The sequence below is a fragment of the Anser brachyrhynchus genome, assembly GCF_964034855.1.
Source record: "Anser brachyrhynchus genome assembly, chromosome: 1".
NCBI lineage: Eukaryota > Metazoa > Chordata > Aves > Anseriformes > Anatidae > Anser > Anser brachyrhynchus.
The window spans coordinates 209,587,482-209,605,975 of NC_137694.1; the positions used below are offsets into that span (position 1 = coordinate 209,587,482).

General features: G+C 48.0%; 1 protein-coding gene across 4 annotated transcripts in view; it reads right to left on the minus strand.

Moving 5' to 3' along the window:
• Positions 1-18,494, minus strand: part of MYO7A (myosin VIIA) — a 95,210-nt gene that overhangs the window by 46,627 nt on the left and 30,089 nt on the right. For 2 of the 4 annotated variants that reach the window (XM_080576362.1, XM_080576364.1), the window contains exons 3-11: positions 13,105-13,218; positions 11,627-11,779; positions 8,666-8,683; positions 5,573-5,757; positions 4,915-5,036; positions 2,917-3,059; positions 2,706-2,819; positions 1,378-1,531; positions 780-856 (exon numbers count right to left, since the gene is read on the minus strand). In XM_080576362.1, coding sequence (XP_080432488.1) covers positions 780-856; positions 1,378-1,531; positions 2,706-2,819; positions 2,917-3,059; positions 4,915-5,036; positions 5,573-5,757; positions 8,666-8,683; positions 11,627-11,779; positions 13,105-13,218 — 1,080 coding nt within the window. The remainder of the gene's footprint in view (positions 1-779; positions 857-1,377; positions 1,532-2,705; positions 2,820-2,916; positions 3,060-4,914; positions 5,037-5,572; positions 5,758-8,665; positions 8,684-11,626; positions 11,780-13,104; positions 13,219-18,494) is intronic. The other 2 variants (XM_080576365.1, XM_080576363.1) reach the window with 1 other exon arrangement.

The window sequence follows — 18,494 nt, forward strand, 5'->3', positions numbered from 1 at the left end:
GTACGGACCCCCAGGGCTGGAGGTGAGTGGCTTTTCTTAGCTGTACAGGGAAAATAAATGATGTCACAGGCACTTTTGGAGAGACTAATTAATATACGTTTGTACAGTGTTCTACTACAGCAAGTGTTCTTTTGGCTTAGTGAGAGAAGTTAATGAGACATGCGGAGTGGAGATGAAAAAGCAAAGCCTGCAAAGCCCATCAGCACCATGTAGCTTTGCATCCTGGTGACCCCTTTTTGTACTCTTGAGGTCAGTCCAGGGAAACACCCAGCCCATAAAGTCCAAGAAAACAGCCTGCAAATGGCTAGGGTAACACTCTGGGACCAACAGAGCCCATCGTGGCAAGCTGGTGTCCCTAGGAAGCCCTGTCCCATGTCGGGGAGGACACCGAGGACTGCTCCAGCCACTTCATGGTGGTTTGGGTGAGGGTCATCTCACCTCACCTGATGCACACAGAGAGCTGGACGCCTCTGTCTCAGCTGCTGTAATGAGCTTCCTTTACATCAGCGAGAGAGACTGTCTGTTTTAGGGACTAAACTATTTTGGATGTCCTTTTTCAGATGATGTGCCATTAAAGCAACAGTTCCTCTCCACTGGTGTGAAGGGAAGCTCAAAGGAAGCCAGCACAGGGCCAAGTACGACTTTCCCAGGCCTCTTCAGCCTCCTAGAGCTGGCAGGGCAGCGTGCCTGCCTCAGGTGAGGCTTTCCAAACCTTGCCCCAACCCTGGGAGCGTGGGGACAAGCCGAAAAGGGGACACCAACACTGCAGAGCCACTGACCTCCAGCAACGATGCTGCGGTGATCAGTGACGCCGACTGGACGACCTCGCAGGCATCCAGGTTGTCGTAGGTCCGGGCTGGAGGAAGAGAGGCACGGGGAAAGCGGTCAGCAAGGGAGGCAGCTCTGCGGGAGGTTGGTGGGCTGAGGAAAAGGGTTCCTCTGCCTTCGTTGCCTCCTCCTGGTGGCCAGGCAAAGTCTGGCCATCAGAAAGGAGAATTTCGTGTGGCTGCTGGCTGCATAGAACCTGCATTCTGCTCTGCAGGCCACCCTAAATGACTAATGGAGTGAAAATATTTCTAGCAAGTAAGTGCTTTAGGCTTCTGTTTCTAGAGAGGTTTTTATATCAACACGGCACTTCTGACGACAGAGAGGCCTGGTACCTTTACAAAGGCCTACCCGATCACCCAGACCCTTCTCAAATGCCCCATTAGTCTCTCCTGGCTCTACTGAATGGTCCCTGGCCATATTCAACCTCCCTTAGCCCAGCATCATGGCAGGTGGTATGGATACAGCCCCTAAGCTTGGCTCCTTCTCCCCATGGAAAATAAGGAGAAAAAGCAATATCTTTGAACATATCTTTGGGTTTTGTCCTCTTACCTTCGTACTGCAGGTTCCCCATGTGTAGGATGGCAGCCAGCAGCTTGGAGATCTCCCAGTTCTCTGTGTCGGTGAACATAAGGACCTTCATGGCAGAGCGGATGTTGGCGTACTCCTTGCTGTCATCCCTGCCGTCGCAGGTCGTGCAGTTACCCTGGGGAGGCAAGGAGGCCGCAGGGTGCGCGGGGTGAAGCCGAGTGTGTCTGGCAGAGATGGGGTGACCCTAAGCTCTCAGGGCTTTGCTGAATTCCCCCCTAATTCCGCAGATGTTTTGTGTAAGGAATAAATAAGCAAAAGATGATGATGAACTTGTGCGTCTGGCTCTGCCCTTTGGTGCTCAGCCTTGTGACCTGCACTGCCCTGCTGTCCTGAGCCATCCTGTGTCTGTCTACAACCACAGCATGGTTTGAGTTGGAATTAAGGGACATCCAGCTCCAATCCCTTCCATGGTCAGGGCTCCCTGCCCCCAGCACAGACTGCCCCCAGCCCCATCCAGACTGGCCTTGGGCACTGCCAGGGCTGGGGCACCCCCAGCTCCTCTGGGCAGCCTGGGCCAGGGCCTCAGCACCCTCAGAGGGAAGAATTTCTTCCTTATCTTCAATCTAAACCTGCCCTCTCATAGTTTAAAACCACTACTCCTTGTCCTATCACTGCACTCCCTGATAAAGACCCTCTCCCCCTCTTTCTTATAGATCCCCTTTAAGAACTGGAGAGAATCAATCAGAGAAAAAGCTCCTTGATGTGAGGATAAAAAGCCAGAAGAAAACGTGCTGGAGGTTTTCAGCGATTCCTTGCTGACAATGGGCCAGCCTTAATTACACTTGCTGCTACCAGTCCTGCTGGCTGGTGACAGAGGTATGGAGGGAGTGGGGCTGGAGGTTGCTGGTTTGCTCCGACACCAAGCTTTGCATGGACAGGGACATAGAGCAGAGATGATTCCCACACAGTATGCTGACGAGAACACATTATCCAGACACACACTCATCCCCTTGCATCATTTCTGCAAGAGCACTGAGCTGTATCTAACACCCTGGTTATTTCTAAACCAAGTGGCCTGGGCAAAACCCAACCAAACTATCCAAGCCTGTGTCCCATTTCATAGAAATAGTGGAAATAACGTGTTTTACACAGGCTAAGGATTTGCTGTCAGCCTGTGAGGTTTGCAGCGGTGGGACAGAAATCCCCCTGCCTGTGACTAAGGCTTGGGAAGGTCCTAACCAGGAAAGCAGCCCCTTGGGGTGCCGAGGAAGACCTCGCATTTCTCCCTCCCATGCTCATAAGCTCTCACCACATCTTCCCTCCAAACCTCTGCTCCGCTGCGCTCTCACCATCGCCAGGTAGTTGTAATCCGTGGCTTTCCCAAGACCCAGCTTCTTCTTCTGCTCCGCCGTCATTCCTCTCAGCATGCAGTAAAACACGTGGTAGTTCCTCTCGTCCTGGGCCTGGGGGAGAAGAGCCACCGTCGTTAGCTCGGCGACCCTAATGTCACCACGAAGGGTGACGGACCCGCTGCCGTGCTGGGCAGACCTGTCACCTCACCTGCCGGCAGACGCGGGACTTCTCCAGCAGGTACTGCTCGATCTTCGCCCCCTCGATGGCTCCCCTTTTGTTGAAGTGGATGTCGATGTACTTCCCGAACCGGCTGGAGTTGTCGTTACGGATCGTCTTGGCGTTCCCGAAAGCTGCGGGGAGGAATTGCAATGGGTCAGAGACGGCCTGACGCAGGGATGGTCGTGACTCTGGTGTCCTGTAGAAGAAAACAGCTGAACAAATGAGGCTGAAAAGCAGCCCCAGCACCTTTCCCTGACACTTGTCTGGCTCAGTTTCAGCGTGCAGAGACAGGATATACCGCAGATAACTGTCCTCAGAAATAGGGAGAGGAGCATTGAGAATGAGGCATGGGAACTGGGTGAGCTTACTGAGGAAAAAGAGCCAGCGCAGCAGGATTTGGGAAGCAGCTTGTGAAATACAGACAGGTGGAACAGGAGAACACTGCAGCGTGCGAGGTGATGGTGCGGGGAAAATGACAGGGATGCTGATGAGAGATTTGGTGACTGAGGCAGAAAAAGCTCATCCTTTAGGTAAACACAGAGGGACTAAGCCAGCCTCCAGAGGGAGACCTCACCCTGCAAGCTCCATCCTTTGTGCGGGTGCGGGCTGCTTGCAGGAGCAGCATGCCCTTGCATTTATATTTTATTATAATTGCCCTGACATTTATACACGTTATTGGTGCTGGAGATGCATCGGAAATACAAGAGCTCTCTTCCCCTGGGTCGTAGCATGATAAAGTGCATGTTCAGCCCCCCTTGTGCCTGCCACACACCACGGGGCTTTGCAATGCCAGCTCCTGGTTGCTGAATCCTGGTTGCTCCTGGACTGAATACGGTTGAAGGATGCTCCGGCGGAGGAGAGTGGAGAGGGAGAGCTCAGCTGGTGTCTTGCTTCCAGCATTATTCTTGGAAACTGTTAGGATATTCATATTTCCATTGATTCCTATGGGGGGCTACTTACCAAGCAAACACTGCTCGCTGTGAGTAGCAGGGGGAGTAAAAATGCCGTTATTCTTTAAGGAAGAGAGGAAGAAAATGATGCTCTTTCTGAATAAATGTAAAGGGCCCATCCTGCATTATGCTGGGAGGCTCAGATCGCCTATTTAATGTACAGGCATCCAATTAAAACAGTGGGGCTGGTCTTTACAGTAACAGCTTGCTGATATACACATTAAGGGCAACAAGCTGATTCTTGTTACCAGGTTCTTTCTTGAGCTGTCTTTATTTTTTAGTATTTTTTAATTTTTTGTTATTTTTGTTCTGCATTCTCCTGCTGTTCTCTGGCCCTGGAAGGAAATGGTGGGGTGTGCTATTGTGTACTGCCAGTAAAAGGTCTGTAGGCAGTGATGCTCTGGTCAATTTAATCTCATGTTCTGCTGAACCAGAGCAAAGAACAGGAATAAGATTTTTGCAATCATGATCAAATAAACCCCAAATTAATTATTTAAAGGAAGCATTCATGTGATATCTGTGCTCTGCATGCAGTTGTAATTCTAGCACGGGAAGAGGTGGTCTGATTTTCTCAAAAGAGCTTTGTGTATTTGCTGATTGGCATTTTTGAAATCCCTGACTACACAGATAGTTAGGCAAAATTCAGGTTTCTGTTTTGAAATTTGGGAAAAAATATCCCAGTCTATATGAAAAAGAACATAATTTTTATTTTTAAATTAATCAAAAATTAAAAATCTCAGGTCAGCTGAAATGTTTCATTTTCAACAACAGTTGTTAAAAATATTCATGCAAAAATTGAAAGTCTATATCAGAAGATAATTTTGTTGTGAAAAATACAGATGGAAGGGTATTCAATTTAATAAATGCTTGCATTGTTGCTTTCGATTTTTTAAATGTTATTGCTTTTTGAAACTCAAAATGCAACAAACAGTGACTTACATTTCTCCATATTTTGTGTTTCCTGAATCTGATTATTTTTTTTAATTTTTAATTTTTTTTAGCCTCAGAAAAATGCCTCCATCATCTGAAACCTCACCTTCCAAGATGGGATTTGCCTCCAGGACCTGCTGCTCAATCCAGGAGTGCTGGCCACTGATCGCCGCCAGGAACTGCAGAATCAGTTTCGTGCTTTCTGTTTTCCCAGCTCCAGACTCACCGCTTCAAAGACAACAGAAACTGAGGTCAGCGAAAGCCCTGCTGCACCCCTGCTGATGTCCCTCTCTCTGTCTCTGATGTCTCTGGACCTCTTGTTAATGCGAGCAGGACAAACCACTAAGGATGAGCTTACAGGATCCCAAAGGCTGGTTGTGTCCAAATGGTAGCACACAGTACAGGACAGCTTCCAGGCAAGACACAGACTTACTTTCCAATTCACATGGCCAAATTTTTGCTTGGGTTTGGGTTTCTCCAGCAAATACCATCATGAAATCAGCACCAAGAAGGTCAGGAAGCACTGCCAGGAGCAATCACCATACCTTGAGCCTGTGGTCCAGGGGTGACTGGTCCCATGGGGCAGCTTCACCACAAGTTTTGAGCTGCCAAAATTCACTAGGAGGCAGACTGAGAAATACTGTGAATGCGTGGAGGGAAGACCTAATGCCTTCTTCTAATTTCTGATTATGTTTGGCGAGCTGTTCCCCAACTACCAGCAGCCTTTCCCAGGATATGGCTCATTTGGAAAGTCACCAGCTCACCTTATGATGCAGCATTGGTCCTTGTTGTTGCGCTGCATGTTGAAGTAGCAGTTGTCAGCAATTGCAAAGATGTGCGGTGGCATCTCCCCGATCTTCTTGTTGGTGTACAGGCGTATCTGCTCCGGTGAGTAGATGGGTAGTAGCTGGTAGGGGTTTACTGCCACCAGTATCGAGCCGGTGTATGTCTGGAGGAGAATCACATGAAGGTTTGTGGGGACAGTGAGACATTGCTGAGAGGCTTTGGCAGCTTGGATGGAGTGTGAAGGCCAGAAAAAAAGAAATTAAAAAAAAAAAGGTGGATGAAAGGTGATGTTTAAGTCAAAAATGCTTGCAGGGTGGAGCGTGGAGCAAAACTGGAAGAGAAGCCCCAAACGACATAAATCAGCTCATATTCATTCCTGCTCATGCACAAAATGGATTCAAGACTTATTTCATACTTCAGATGTTCCTCAGTTAAGCTTCAGGGTTCCAAGTCAACCATAGATGCAAAAATATCCCCAGAGCCAGGGCCCATCCGCACATATCTAGTGCACTGCATGAGAAACCAGGGATGAAAAGGGCCTGGAGACCACTGCCCTCAAACCAGGACCTGCTGGATCTAAATTGTTCCTGATAGAGGTCTGCTTAACCTGTTTTTAAATATTCACAGCTAAACCCTTTTGCTAAACTTCCATCCTCCACTACCATCTCTGTCTGACCGAACCTTTCCACGCTGCAATTTAAACCTTGTCCTGAGAACATGAGGATGGCCCACAAAGTCCTGACACATCCCTTCTCGGCTATTTCTGAGTCATTTTGGAAATGGCCTTTTGTCCATCCCGTGCTCTCCATGGCACTAAAATGAGCAAAGCTGTCCTGGGCCTCAGGCAGCAAAACTCTTTGTGGTGTCTGGCTCGTTCGTTTCTGCCCTTCCTGGAGCCATTTCTCTCAAGCCTCTCACCAAAGAACTCCTGGCCTTTGCCATCTCACTCAGATGTAGCTCTGATTTTGGGAGTTTTGGTCACATCACATTGGGATGTCCTTCGCCAACTTCATCCATATAAAAGTTGCTGTCTAGAGCAAGCAAGTTAACAGGGCTCCACCTTGGGCTAACCAAGGGCAGTAGAATGAAGGCTCATCCAGGAAAAAAAACATCATTCCAACATAAAAAATATACCTTACAGCTTTTCAGCTACATGATTTGAACCCAGAAATAAGCCTTTGGCAGAAAGAACCAAAGTGTCTCAGGCAAGGATGCTCGTGGACCATGAAGACTGTCTCTCCATGCTCTGCTAGCTGCTCCTCTTTTTGTGCATATCTCAAACTTGCTGATAAATAAAACAAGTCTGAGCTTCAGAAGACAGCAAAATAAGTACCAGTGCTAGTGGGAGGGCTGAGAAGGGAGAACCTGGCAGCCCCAGGTTGAGTCGCTCCCTGTATAGCCTGTTATCTATCCCACAGTCACGATGGAAAGGGCCTGAGAGGGATTAGATGATAACTTGTTTTGCATCATCTACACTCACCTACATCTCCGCCAGCTCTGGCTTCCTGAAAGACAGCCAGTAGGTGGCAATTGTGTCCTATGGGAGTGATGCTGAAAGCCCTCCCAGGCTGTCACTTTGCAGCCTCATGGCCAACGCCAGAGAAAATTAACAATTTTCTGTTCACCCTAGGTGAGGTTTAAACTCACAGAGGAAATAATAGCCCTGTCTGTAACAGTGGGTTATATGTCAAGAAAGAAAAAAAACTCTTTAAGCCCAAGGACAAAGTTGTCACAAATACAAAAGGTGGGAATTGGCTGTGAAATAATATAGACTGGATGTTAGAAGAAGCTACTGAAGTAAGGAAGCACTGAAGTCCCTGAGCAGCTTTCTGCAGGTAAACTTAAAAATCCAGGAAGGGCTGTGCTCAATTCCTGAGTGGCGTTTTGCCACCAAGATCCCCAGTGACTCCTGACTTCCCTTCTAGTCCTGGGTGAGAGACCTGGGAGACTGTTTTCATATTTTATTACCAAGTTAATTTAAGGGGTATTTCTAATTTTCCTGGAGCATCTTCTCAAAGAAAACAAACAAACAAACAAAAAGACTAAAGACTCTTTGCAGAAGTCTCTGAAATCCTGTGTTTCAGCCACATTGGTCTGCCCTGCCCCAAATGCAGCCAGCGAGCCTACTAGAGGAGTTAACCATTAGTTGCAGGAATGTTTTCTGGATGCTCTCGCTGACCCTTCCCTTGTGATCTCCAAAAGACTTTGTCAGCACAAACTCTCGTGCTATTGTTTGCTGTCCTAGGTCATTCCTAGTTGATGAATACTCACAGTTTGCCCACTTCTCGTAGCTGACAGCATGCAAAACTCTGTCTGCTTTGCTGACGAGGGGCCAAAGGGCGCCTCCAAGGAAATACTGTCTCTTTGGTTTCTATTGCTGGGTGAGAGCAAAGCCTCTCTGCCTTGGGAAAATCAAACTCCACCGAAAGGCAGAGGCTGTGCTGACCACTTACATCAGAAACTGCATCTCAGTGCAAATGCATTGCTGCCTGCATGACCTACATTGTAAGTATCCCCAAACAAAATCCTTTCTGAGCCTGCTTCCCTCACTATTCACAGTGCCGTAGCTGACTTCATCTGGATTTTTATGGGGTTAAAGCTCTACCAAATGTTACTTCATTTTGGCAACAAGAAAGCAGCAGCAGGCGTTGCCTTCGTCTCCAGATAAAGGGATTTAACCTTGCTCAAAGTTCAAACTCCCACCAAATACCCTTGCTATTCAGCATGGTTTCTCTCAGTGCATGAAAACCAAGGCATGGACAACAAGCCCTCATTGTAGCTTTTCATATTTTGATGCATAAGTTTCTTTCTTACACGTTGAGGTCATTACTGAGAAGCACTTAAGGCGTTAACCATCCAAGACCACATTTTCCAGCCCTGCGAAGGTGTCAGAACTTCACCACGAGGGCCAAGCTCCGCAGCAAATGGGATGGTGCTCTCAATGCATTCGTGAAGCAGCAGCAATGGTATTGCAAATTAAAGGAGAATGCCACGATGGTGAACAGAAACAAGTGACCCGGTGGATGGCATGGCAGTGATTACCCGTGACAGCTCCACGAGTCAGTACTTACCCTCCCGCCGCAGTTTGTCTTACGAGTAAAACGTGAGGGAGGAGAAAAAGGAAAGTTATATTATATAAAATTATTTTATATTTAAAATATATAAATGTGTTATTAGAGCAGAATCACACCCTCTTTAAAGCTAAAGGGATGAGGAAACAAGACAGACAGAAGACCTGCTGCAAAAGTCACCCTTCACTCCTAAGGCTTAGCAATCCTACCAGGCAGTGAAGGCAAAGTCACACTGAGCATCACCATCTTTAAGACAGAATAAATTATACCTCAGAAAAAAAACTCACTTTCTCATCGGGCTGGGTATCCCTACGCACATGGCATCCATATGATATCTTGGCTTTGCAAAATTTCCATCAATATTTATTATGCCTGGCACAAGTTTACTCCTGCTACTGTCACAACTCGTAAAAGATGAGACCTCAGGTTGGGTTCCTGATCCTCCAATAACACGCACGCAGACAGGAATGTTTTTTGTGCCTCTCTATCAAGCTATGTGCTCCATGTCATTTCGAGAGTGTCGTTCTGATTTTGAGATTGAATTAAGTGCTCCGTGGGGCCCAGGATCATGGGCTGCTCCCCCAAAGCCGTTAGTGGTGCAGAGCAATCAAAGCACCTAGGACCTCTCTGATGCAAGTGCAAATGGCTAACCCCACAGAGCTGGCTGGCCCAAGGAATGGCTTGTAACAGAGGAATCTAGTAAAGAACTGGCTGCTAAAGGTCTTGGGTGTGAAAACGAGCTGTTTGGAGGTGCTTATCTCCAAGGATGCATTTCACAGAATCGCAGAATCATGAAGGTTGGAAAAGCCCTCCAAGATCATCTGGTCCAACCACCCCCCTACCACCAATGTCACCCACCAAACCATGTCCCTAAGCACCACGTCCAACCTTGCCTTGAACACCCCCAGGGACGGGGACTCCGCCACCTCCCTGGGCAACCCGTCCCAATGCCTGACCACTCTTTCTGAGAAGAAATGTCTCCTCATTTCCAGCCTGACCCTCCCCTGGCACAACTTGAGGCCATTCCCTCTGGTCCTATCACTAGTTACCTGAGAGAAGAGGCTGACTCCAAGCTCCCCACAACCTCCTTTCAGGTAGTTGTAGAGAGGGTGATTCTGTGAAACAATGCTCTGCCCAGTGCCCGTTTGTGTTCATAATCCCCCTGGAGGCCCGTGAATAGCTTAGAGCGCAGAGGCAGAGCCTTTGTGAAGGAGGAAGTTTTATCTGCGGGCAATCTGATACTGCACACGTGAAATCTTATCTGGGAACCTCTCGTCACTTAGCGAGGCAACAGACACTTGCCTGATGACACAGGGACCCCCAGGAGAGACACAGGGACACCACTGAAAAAATATCCAACATGAGCCCAACTTCTCCACAGGGCAAGAGAGAGCTGTGGACTCTGCTTGGTGTTGCCACAGGGTGCCCACAAACAAGAGAAAAAGGGGCAAAGCTCAATGGATAAATACAAGTTCACTCAATAAGCCAATCACCTGCAAATTACTGGCTATCTGTACACCCTGGGTGGTGTTCAGGTTGCCTGAATTTAGTTATCCACATGAGCATTACATCAAACTTTGAAGCTGGACATGCTCTGAGCTGGAGGTTGGACTGTAGTCTTCAACCCCAACTTCCCTTCCAACCTAAACTTTTCTGTGATATCTGGGGGTGCCTTTTTAGCAGCTGTGTCCCCTTCCTCTAGAACTGAAATTCACCTATGAAAGAAAGAATATACTTTGTAGAGTCAGGGCCAGGGGGAGGTGGAACAGCTTTTGTAACAGAGTGATGGGTTCTCCGTCACTGCCCAGCTCTAAACAAAAAACATCCTTTCAAAAGGTACTAGACAAAAAAATAGAATCATAGAATCATAGAATTCATAGACAATAAGCAGAAGAAGCAGCCTTGATACATAAAATAATGGATATGGTCTGTTACTTTATACTATCTAGTAGATCAGACTGTATTGCAGTTCCCTCTGGCCTGAAAATCTCGTAATCTCTAAAGCCTTTTAAAAGGTAGATCCCCAAAAGCCTTCAAAGGCATAGCAGGAGCTCAAAAAATACCAAATTTTCTATATTTGCATAGGCTGTTTGAGCACCTTTGCTAGTGGCAAGCACACATACTCTTCAGTTCTGCCCCAAGAACGTGCACCAGACTACCCCGTATATTACAGCACGCTGATAAAACCAGCATGGAGATGTGAATGCTGACTCGTGTCCTGTTTGGGAGATGGACTTTGCGGTGCTGTCACAGAAGAATGGTTCACTTCTGGCTGACTCCCTGTAAAACCCTTGATCTCTGGATGTCTGGCTGGGTTGGAAAAGCTGCACTGGGTCTGCTGGATGTGACATGACTGAGCTGATCTAAGGAAGGATACTGCTGTCCTCAAAGATCAGCTGTCAGGATCCCAGCGCTGACAGGGTATACACACAGATGGGGAGTTTTGGAGCTGTTCTGGGAGCTGCTCACTTCACTGTAGCTGGTTATCCCTTTGTGCACCTCCTCATCCCTCCTCCGTCCCTTGCACCTCCAGCAAGTGCTGCCTTCACTCACCTGGGCTGAATGAGTTAATGGTTCAGTTGGAAGAAAGCAGAAAGACCTCATCAAGTTCGTGGTCACCAAAGGCTTTAGGATTACTACAGCCTGCACGTGGCCTGGGTTAACTGCTTATTGTGTGTACATAAACTTGATGTGTGTCCTAAAAACTTCTGCAGGGGCTACATAGGGAGGTGGGAGGGACTTTGCCCATTTCTTATGGCATGGGGTCTTCAGCTTGCACTGGGACATCCACAAACTTTGCAACATCTCCTCTACAGGAGGACAACACATCGGGGCAGAAGCCCTCCACCATTTGGGTCCTAGAAACCCAGCTTATCTGAATCAGGGATCCCTCCCCATGGGTTCCCCAGGGCTAAGGAGAGCTGGGGGTGAGGAAGAGATGGATGTGGGGAGGACACTCACATAGATGAGATGCTCTCGGTAGCGGATCAGCAGGTTCCTGAGGATGCCCGCCTCGTTCAGGTCCCCCAGGCGGATCATGTCCTCCACCCCGTGGATGGAGGTGGGATGCATGGGCTTGATGTGGCTGGCATTCTGCGGGGAAATCCAGTGCTCCTGGAAGAGGATGAGGGCAGAGAAAGATAAGTCACGGGAAGAAAGGAAAGGTCTGCCCCAGGCAAAAGGACCGGGTGGGAGAACATACATGGGAGAGCACGCAGACCACAGCTCCTATCCCCAGGGCATGACATTTCATTTGAAAGATTCAGAGCAGAAGAAGGAAAACATTTTTTGGTTTACTGGAGCAGCAAGAGACACATGACATTAGCCATCCTGGCAGGAACACAATCCAGGGCAGTGCAGGCGTCCAGTGCATCAGGGGAGTTTTTAACAAATACCAGTCTGTTCATCCCTTCACACAACTATATTTCCACATCACTGGTTAACCCTCTGCCACAAAATACTGCTAAGAAGAGAAAAGATGTTTTAGAAAACGAGAGGGAGGTGTACAGGAGTGGTAAATTACAATTTTATTGACAGAATGCCATTTAGATGGGTCACTTCTAAAGGGCTTCCAAAGCCACTGCAAATTGGACACAAGGATCTGGCTGAACCAAAGCTTCTCTCTACCATTCTTGAAGGGAAAGAGAGCATTCACAATTACCTCAGATGGGATAAAGAATGATAAGGGACGGGAAACCTCCACAGTTCACCCTCTGCTTGTGATACAAGTGTTCCTGTAAAATAGCAATCACTACAGAGGTAGAGGTGGGAAACTGAAGGAGAAATTGTCTTTGGGCACGTCCTGTATTGGCAGGGGGTCAGGAAGGACTGGGTACAGCAGAGGAACAGCAGCTGGAGGTGGTTTCTCTCAAAGCCCTACCCATATGTGTTTTGGAGGCTCTGTCATCATTACACCCAAGAAGCTTCTCACGATTTCACTCCCAGTACAGCCACAGAAGGAGGAACACAACGTTATCTCATCTTTACAGTTGATTCCTAAGGATATTTCTAAAGCCATCAAGACCCTTTCATCATGAGCATCCTTCCTCTTATTTCTGGAAATATTGGAAATGAGCAAAATTAGATCCGTTAACTGTGTTTGAATGGGAATGTTGTGTTGTCTCCTTTTGGTGTTGTAGGTTGCTCCTCCCCAGCCTTTGTAAACTCTCCCCACACTTTGATTTTTATTTTATTAACTTTATTTTTAGCCTGCGTCTTCCTTGGCAGGAGTTTGGTTCAGAGCTGGGACTGTCTCCAAAGCTGTGGCCCCGTTCCAACATCCACTGGTTTTAATGGTGTGAATCCCGTCATCTTTAATGAGATTCGAATTGAGTTTTGCTTTCAAATAGCACCTGAGATCATGCTTTTAATCCTACCTGGGGCTTATGCATGCACCAGACATAGAGCTGAAAAGCAAAACCGCAACCCTTTGTACGTACATTGCCTTCGTCGTCCACAACTTGGATCTGTCCGGAGTCACACAACTTAACCACCGCTCCAATGGGGACATCGAATTCCCGACCGGTTTTGAGGTCCATCCACACATAATCCCCCTGCAACCAAAGAGAGGACAGTGACAACCGGTGCTGCAGAAGGCTCAACATCCCTTGGGATAGAAGACGCTGAAGTTTTCCACCCAAAACATTGCTAAAAGTCAAGTGAATTCCTTTACAAACCACACCACCCCTTCTTCCCAAACGTGCCCCGTGAGGCTGAGCAGCGGGGTGGGAGCAGCGCTGGTTTTTACCCAGCTAAAAGGGGATGAGTAAATATGGGAGAGGTAGGGATCCTTGCTCTGGAGGTCTCCCAGCAGCAGCAATTTGTAGGTGGGCTCTTTGCACGCGATGCTGCTCAGTGGGTTGTATCTGCTGGGAGTGTGTTGGTCGGTAGCTTCCTGAAGCCCTGCAAGCTTTTAGCATCCATAAAATCAAAGGAAGAATTTAGTGACAAATAGCATGAAAATCTGTGTCCTTTTGAGTTTCAAATGTGCCACCTCTTTCATTTGAGACCTCTTTGTTTTTGTTTTGGGAGACAGAGCAAGCAGTTAACCCCTATCCACCCACTCCGTGTCACTGGTGATCCTACAGACCTCTGCCAGTCCTGCTCATCAGCTCTGCGAGTATTAAATTACTCGAATGCAAAAAGGCTTTTAAGAATATTTTTGTTCCTCGATCCAAGAGCAAAACCAAAGACAACCCAAAACCAAAGTCCCGAGCAGGATTTTCTGAAACAAGGCGGAATTATTTCCCATCCCTAACCTCAGTGTGACGAGGCACTCCAATTGGGAGCTACCTAGTTAAATTATCTTCAGGCATCTTTGCAAACAACGAGAAGAGCAAACAGAAGGAAGGATCCCTCTGCATGTGCACTCTTATAAGCTCTTTGAGTAGCCACTACCAACCTTCTCCGTGGACAGAATATTTATGGATTTGGTTTGACCTCGGGGGCTGATGAACAACCTTCAGCCCCACTCTGGGCAGTGGGAATTGGAGATGTACAACAACAAAAAAATGGTCAAGCACACATCTGTCAAGTCGCCACTCCCTAGGACTTCAGATAGATGTTAACTGGTGAACGTCACAGGGATGTAAGGCTATACCCGGGGACCAACACACGGAGAAATGCTACACACGAGGAGTCCCCAGACATTTTATGGTAGAATCCACACTTGGCAGCTGATTAACAAAGTCATGTTGCTTACATGTAGCTGAGGAGCTTTTGTCTGTGTTCCCTTTTCCTCAGAAGGCCATGCTACAGAGACGTAATAAATATCTTCACACAACTCATTAAAAATATAATATTCAGATATTTTTCTCGTTAGCTGTCTTATCTCACATCCTATAACTTGGTGGAAAAGGATTAAAAAAATGCACATGAATGCAGTGTCATGTGCAGATACATTATAAATCAACTTATATTAATATTTATTTCTCTGCTCCTTTGATCCAAGACTCTGAAAATATTTCAGAGTGTTCAGTACTCTTATCCTACCTGCATAGCTGAGCAAATTCATGCACAGTGTGGGTAACTTGATCAAGGTGTCAGCAAGAGAAGAGGTGGGGAGCTCAGTCCCCGCTCAGCGGAGAGCCCTTCTGACACCTCAGCAGCTGTGTAAAAATGGCTCTAGATCAAGAAAACAAAACTTGTAATGCTGTTTTTTTTTTTAAATTTGCTATCCCCGAAGTAAATTTCTTCTGTACTAGCCCTAGCACTCCTGTGCTTTGCCTGCCTAATGCTCAGGATACTAGTTCCCTCAAAATGTTCTTTCTAAACAAATTAAAATGTAGTTCTTAATACTTAAGCAACTAGTATTAAACAAAAAAAGCAAGTCTTATGGGATGGGCTAAGCTGGTAAGCTCAGAAAGGCCTGGCTGGGTTGAAAATTAACATCACCTATTAAGGCTGCTGACATATTTCATTCCCCACTTTAATGAATTTCATATAAAACCCATGGAAATCAGTTACACTCCTTCTGCTGATGCAATTGCTTTGGATCAGCCCAAATGACAGCAAATATACTGGGGATTTTAGGGCAAATCAGGGCAATTCATGCATTTACCAGCTCCAGTGGATGGGCTCATAAGTTGCATAACCTTCCTCATGCCTGGCCTGTTTGTTTTCCAGCACACACAACAGAGCAGTGAGAATCCCACCAACCCCTTTGCAATACCTACATGGCCCGACTCTTCCTCCTCAAAGCAGCTTCTAGGTGCTAGAGACCTTCCAAGTGCTCTGGGGCAGATCCTGTGGTCAGGACCTCACACCCTAAAGGCAAGGACAGCCAAACAGAGGTGCAAGAAGAGGGGGCACCAGGAAGGGTGCACAAAGAGATCATCTCAATTCTGGAAGAAGATCTTCAGGAGGAGCTTCCAAGTGCAAAGACAACTAGGTTGCACCATGGGGGAGCGATAATGCTCAGGGCGAGGAGTTGCAAAGGCTCCGGAGGAAGGTGAGAGAAGCTGGCACAAGAAACACAAGGATCCCACCAGACAGTGAGGTGGATTTCAAAGTGGTTTAAAAGATCCCAGCCACATTTACAGCCTGGGACCCCCTATCTTACCGCTAAAATCGTCGTGGGCTTCAGGGCCTGGTTGACGTTGCGGAGCAGTGTCCATTTGCCCTGGTCTCTCTCCTGGTCTTCCACCACCTCAGGACATGGCTGCACAAAGACAACTTTCTTCCTTTTTAACATTTCCAAAGTCTTGCAGTGGTGTTTGGCCCTCTCCTTCTACGTGTATCCCACCATGGATGCCAGAGAGCTGTAGCCGGTTTGCTTCAGACCTCCAACACGCCTGCTGGGTGCGAGACACCCACTGACCTCATTCACAGCACGGCTCTTGGGACAGATCCGCTAGCAGAAAAATTTCCACGCACCAGCCATGGTCCTCCACTGAACTCTAGCTGAAGGCTGGGAGCCTCAAGGCGAAGTCAACAGCTTTGCTTCTCTTCTCTTCAGTTCCCCCAGTCCTTCCAGGGAGGGGTGATAGTTGGTTGGGGACCTGAAGGACACTGCAAGCACCAGGTCTGGAAGAAGGACTGCAGGATTAGCAGAAAACCTCTTCATTCCCCCATGATTTCTCTCCAGTACTTTCCTTTCTTCGTGAAAAACCCGCTGCCAGCTTGAGGGCATCCAGCACCGAGCACGCTCGGGTGCTTATTAATCCACAAATGCAGTCGGTCCCCATGCAACACATGGTACTTAATTAACCTAATACCTTCACATACCAAATTAACCAAAGCGCAGCGGGAACTCAAAACCAGAGGCCATCTGCATTTTCTTTAAACTGATCACCTTGAGTAGATCCATAGCAGCTGAATTTTAAATAATTGAGTGGAAGGTGTTCGGAGCAGCACGGCCTCTGCGCCTATGTGTGAGAAGAGCACCTGGGCTGGGGACTAAAATGTTCTGAAGGAGAGGATCGCGGGGATAACACTGGCTCTACACCTGGCTGCTCTACAGACCCGCTTTTCAATCTGGGGCCCAGCATCGTCCACAGAAATGCTGAGTCTAACTCAGCATCACTTGCACAGACCAGAGCAATGCGTGCTGAGACAACGGTGCAGCTGCTAAGCTTTCCACACCATGCTCATTTATCCCTGTTTTATTGTGAAATTCTACTGACGCCTTGATTCCCCAGGGTTTCAGAGCCATTTGTCCATGATGCAGAGGACATATTTTTGGTGGAAAGCTTTCTAGAGGAAGGAAGGCTTTGTAGGTTTCCTGATGAGACACAATAACCAAGAAGAACTGTAGGTGACACGTGTCAAACTCACACCAAGCTGCTTCTGCTCATCAGTGGACAGCAGTGACACCAGGGAGGCAGTCCCAGCCTGAGGGGCAGATGATGGATTAACAACTCCGTGGGTTTACACCATGCTATGGAGTCCTAAGAAATAAGGGGCTTAATCCTTGTAGCTATGAATTGATGTGATGAATAGGTCAAGTCGCACAGGTAAGAAGACAATCCCATGGGAGACGTCAACCTCCAGCATGACCTGAGCACACCGTGCTGTAAATGACTCCATTTTCACCTAGTAAATGCAAGCCAATAATCAATGAGGGGGGTCTGTATGGGAGGAAAGACCGAATAAATGTAGATAAAGGAACACATAGGATGAGCCCTTGGTCCCTGCCACGCTGCTGAAACTGCAGCAGCGTGTGAGCGGAACAGAGAAAGAGCAACCAAGACATTGCAATTACTGCTCAGCTACTGCCTGTACCATATTTCTGAGGCTCCACAGCAGCGTGTGCTGCCAAAGAGTAAACTAAGGAGCAGCGATGTGAGATGGTTTGCCCAAGGTTACCCTTGGAGCAAAGCAGGAAGCGAGCCTGGAGGGCTAGATCCAGTCTCGGCAGCCCCGTTACATGCGTGTGCTCATCTTTTCCCTTGGGCTGGAAGCCCACACATTTCCACCACGCATTTTCTGCATCGTTCCCCCATAGCAGGAGTTTACCAGGGGCTTGTCAGAGCCACAGAGGAGCGTGGTGTTTGCACGGTGTTCTCTGCACAGCCTCCTGGAGATGAGAAATCCCATCCTGCTGGCCCTGGAGTGGAAACCAGCGTCCCTTCTGCGTGCATCAGGGGGCAGAGCAACAGCACAACGACTCCTGTTGGCAGATATTTTCTAAGAAGATGTGCTATGCCTGATGTGGGAAACAAATAAACACGCTTAGGACGATAAGGGAGGGATACAGAGGAGGAAAACGAAGCGCTAGCTGGCTGGCAGCCTGGCAGCAGTGCCGTCCGGGTTAGGTTACAGCTCCCCAGGGTAACGTTAGCTCCTCACTGCAGAGATGGAAGTACGAGCCCCAAGAGCCATGCTGGGACACAAACTGAGGATTTGCTGGATCTCTGCAGCTGCAGGCTCAGCTGGGAGCGGGGTCCTGCTGTGCCGTGCGTCGTGCACACCTAACCCTAACCCTAACCCTAACCCTAACCCTAACCCTAACCCTAACCCTAACCCTAACCCTAACCCTAACCCTAACCCTAACCCTAACCCTAACCCTAACCCTAACCCTAACCCTAACCCTAACCCTAACCCTAACCCTTACCCTAAGGGATTGATGTGACACTGGCGACAGCTTTGTGACACTGCTGAGACCTGAGCTCTCATTAAGTCCTGCTGCACTGGCATGGACCTCTCTGCTGGAGGAAAAAAGGGGAAAACCACCTGCAAGAACCACCCGCACAACAGGTGAACCTCCTGATTTAATAAGAGCTTGGGTTTCTTTACGCCCACGTGTTCCTCAGACCCAAAGAAAGTGCACGAGGTGCTGCCAGGGCTGAGGAAGCGTTCTCGAGCTGGCTATTTTGCAGCTGTCACTGAA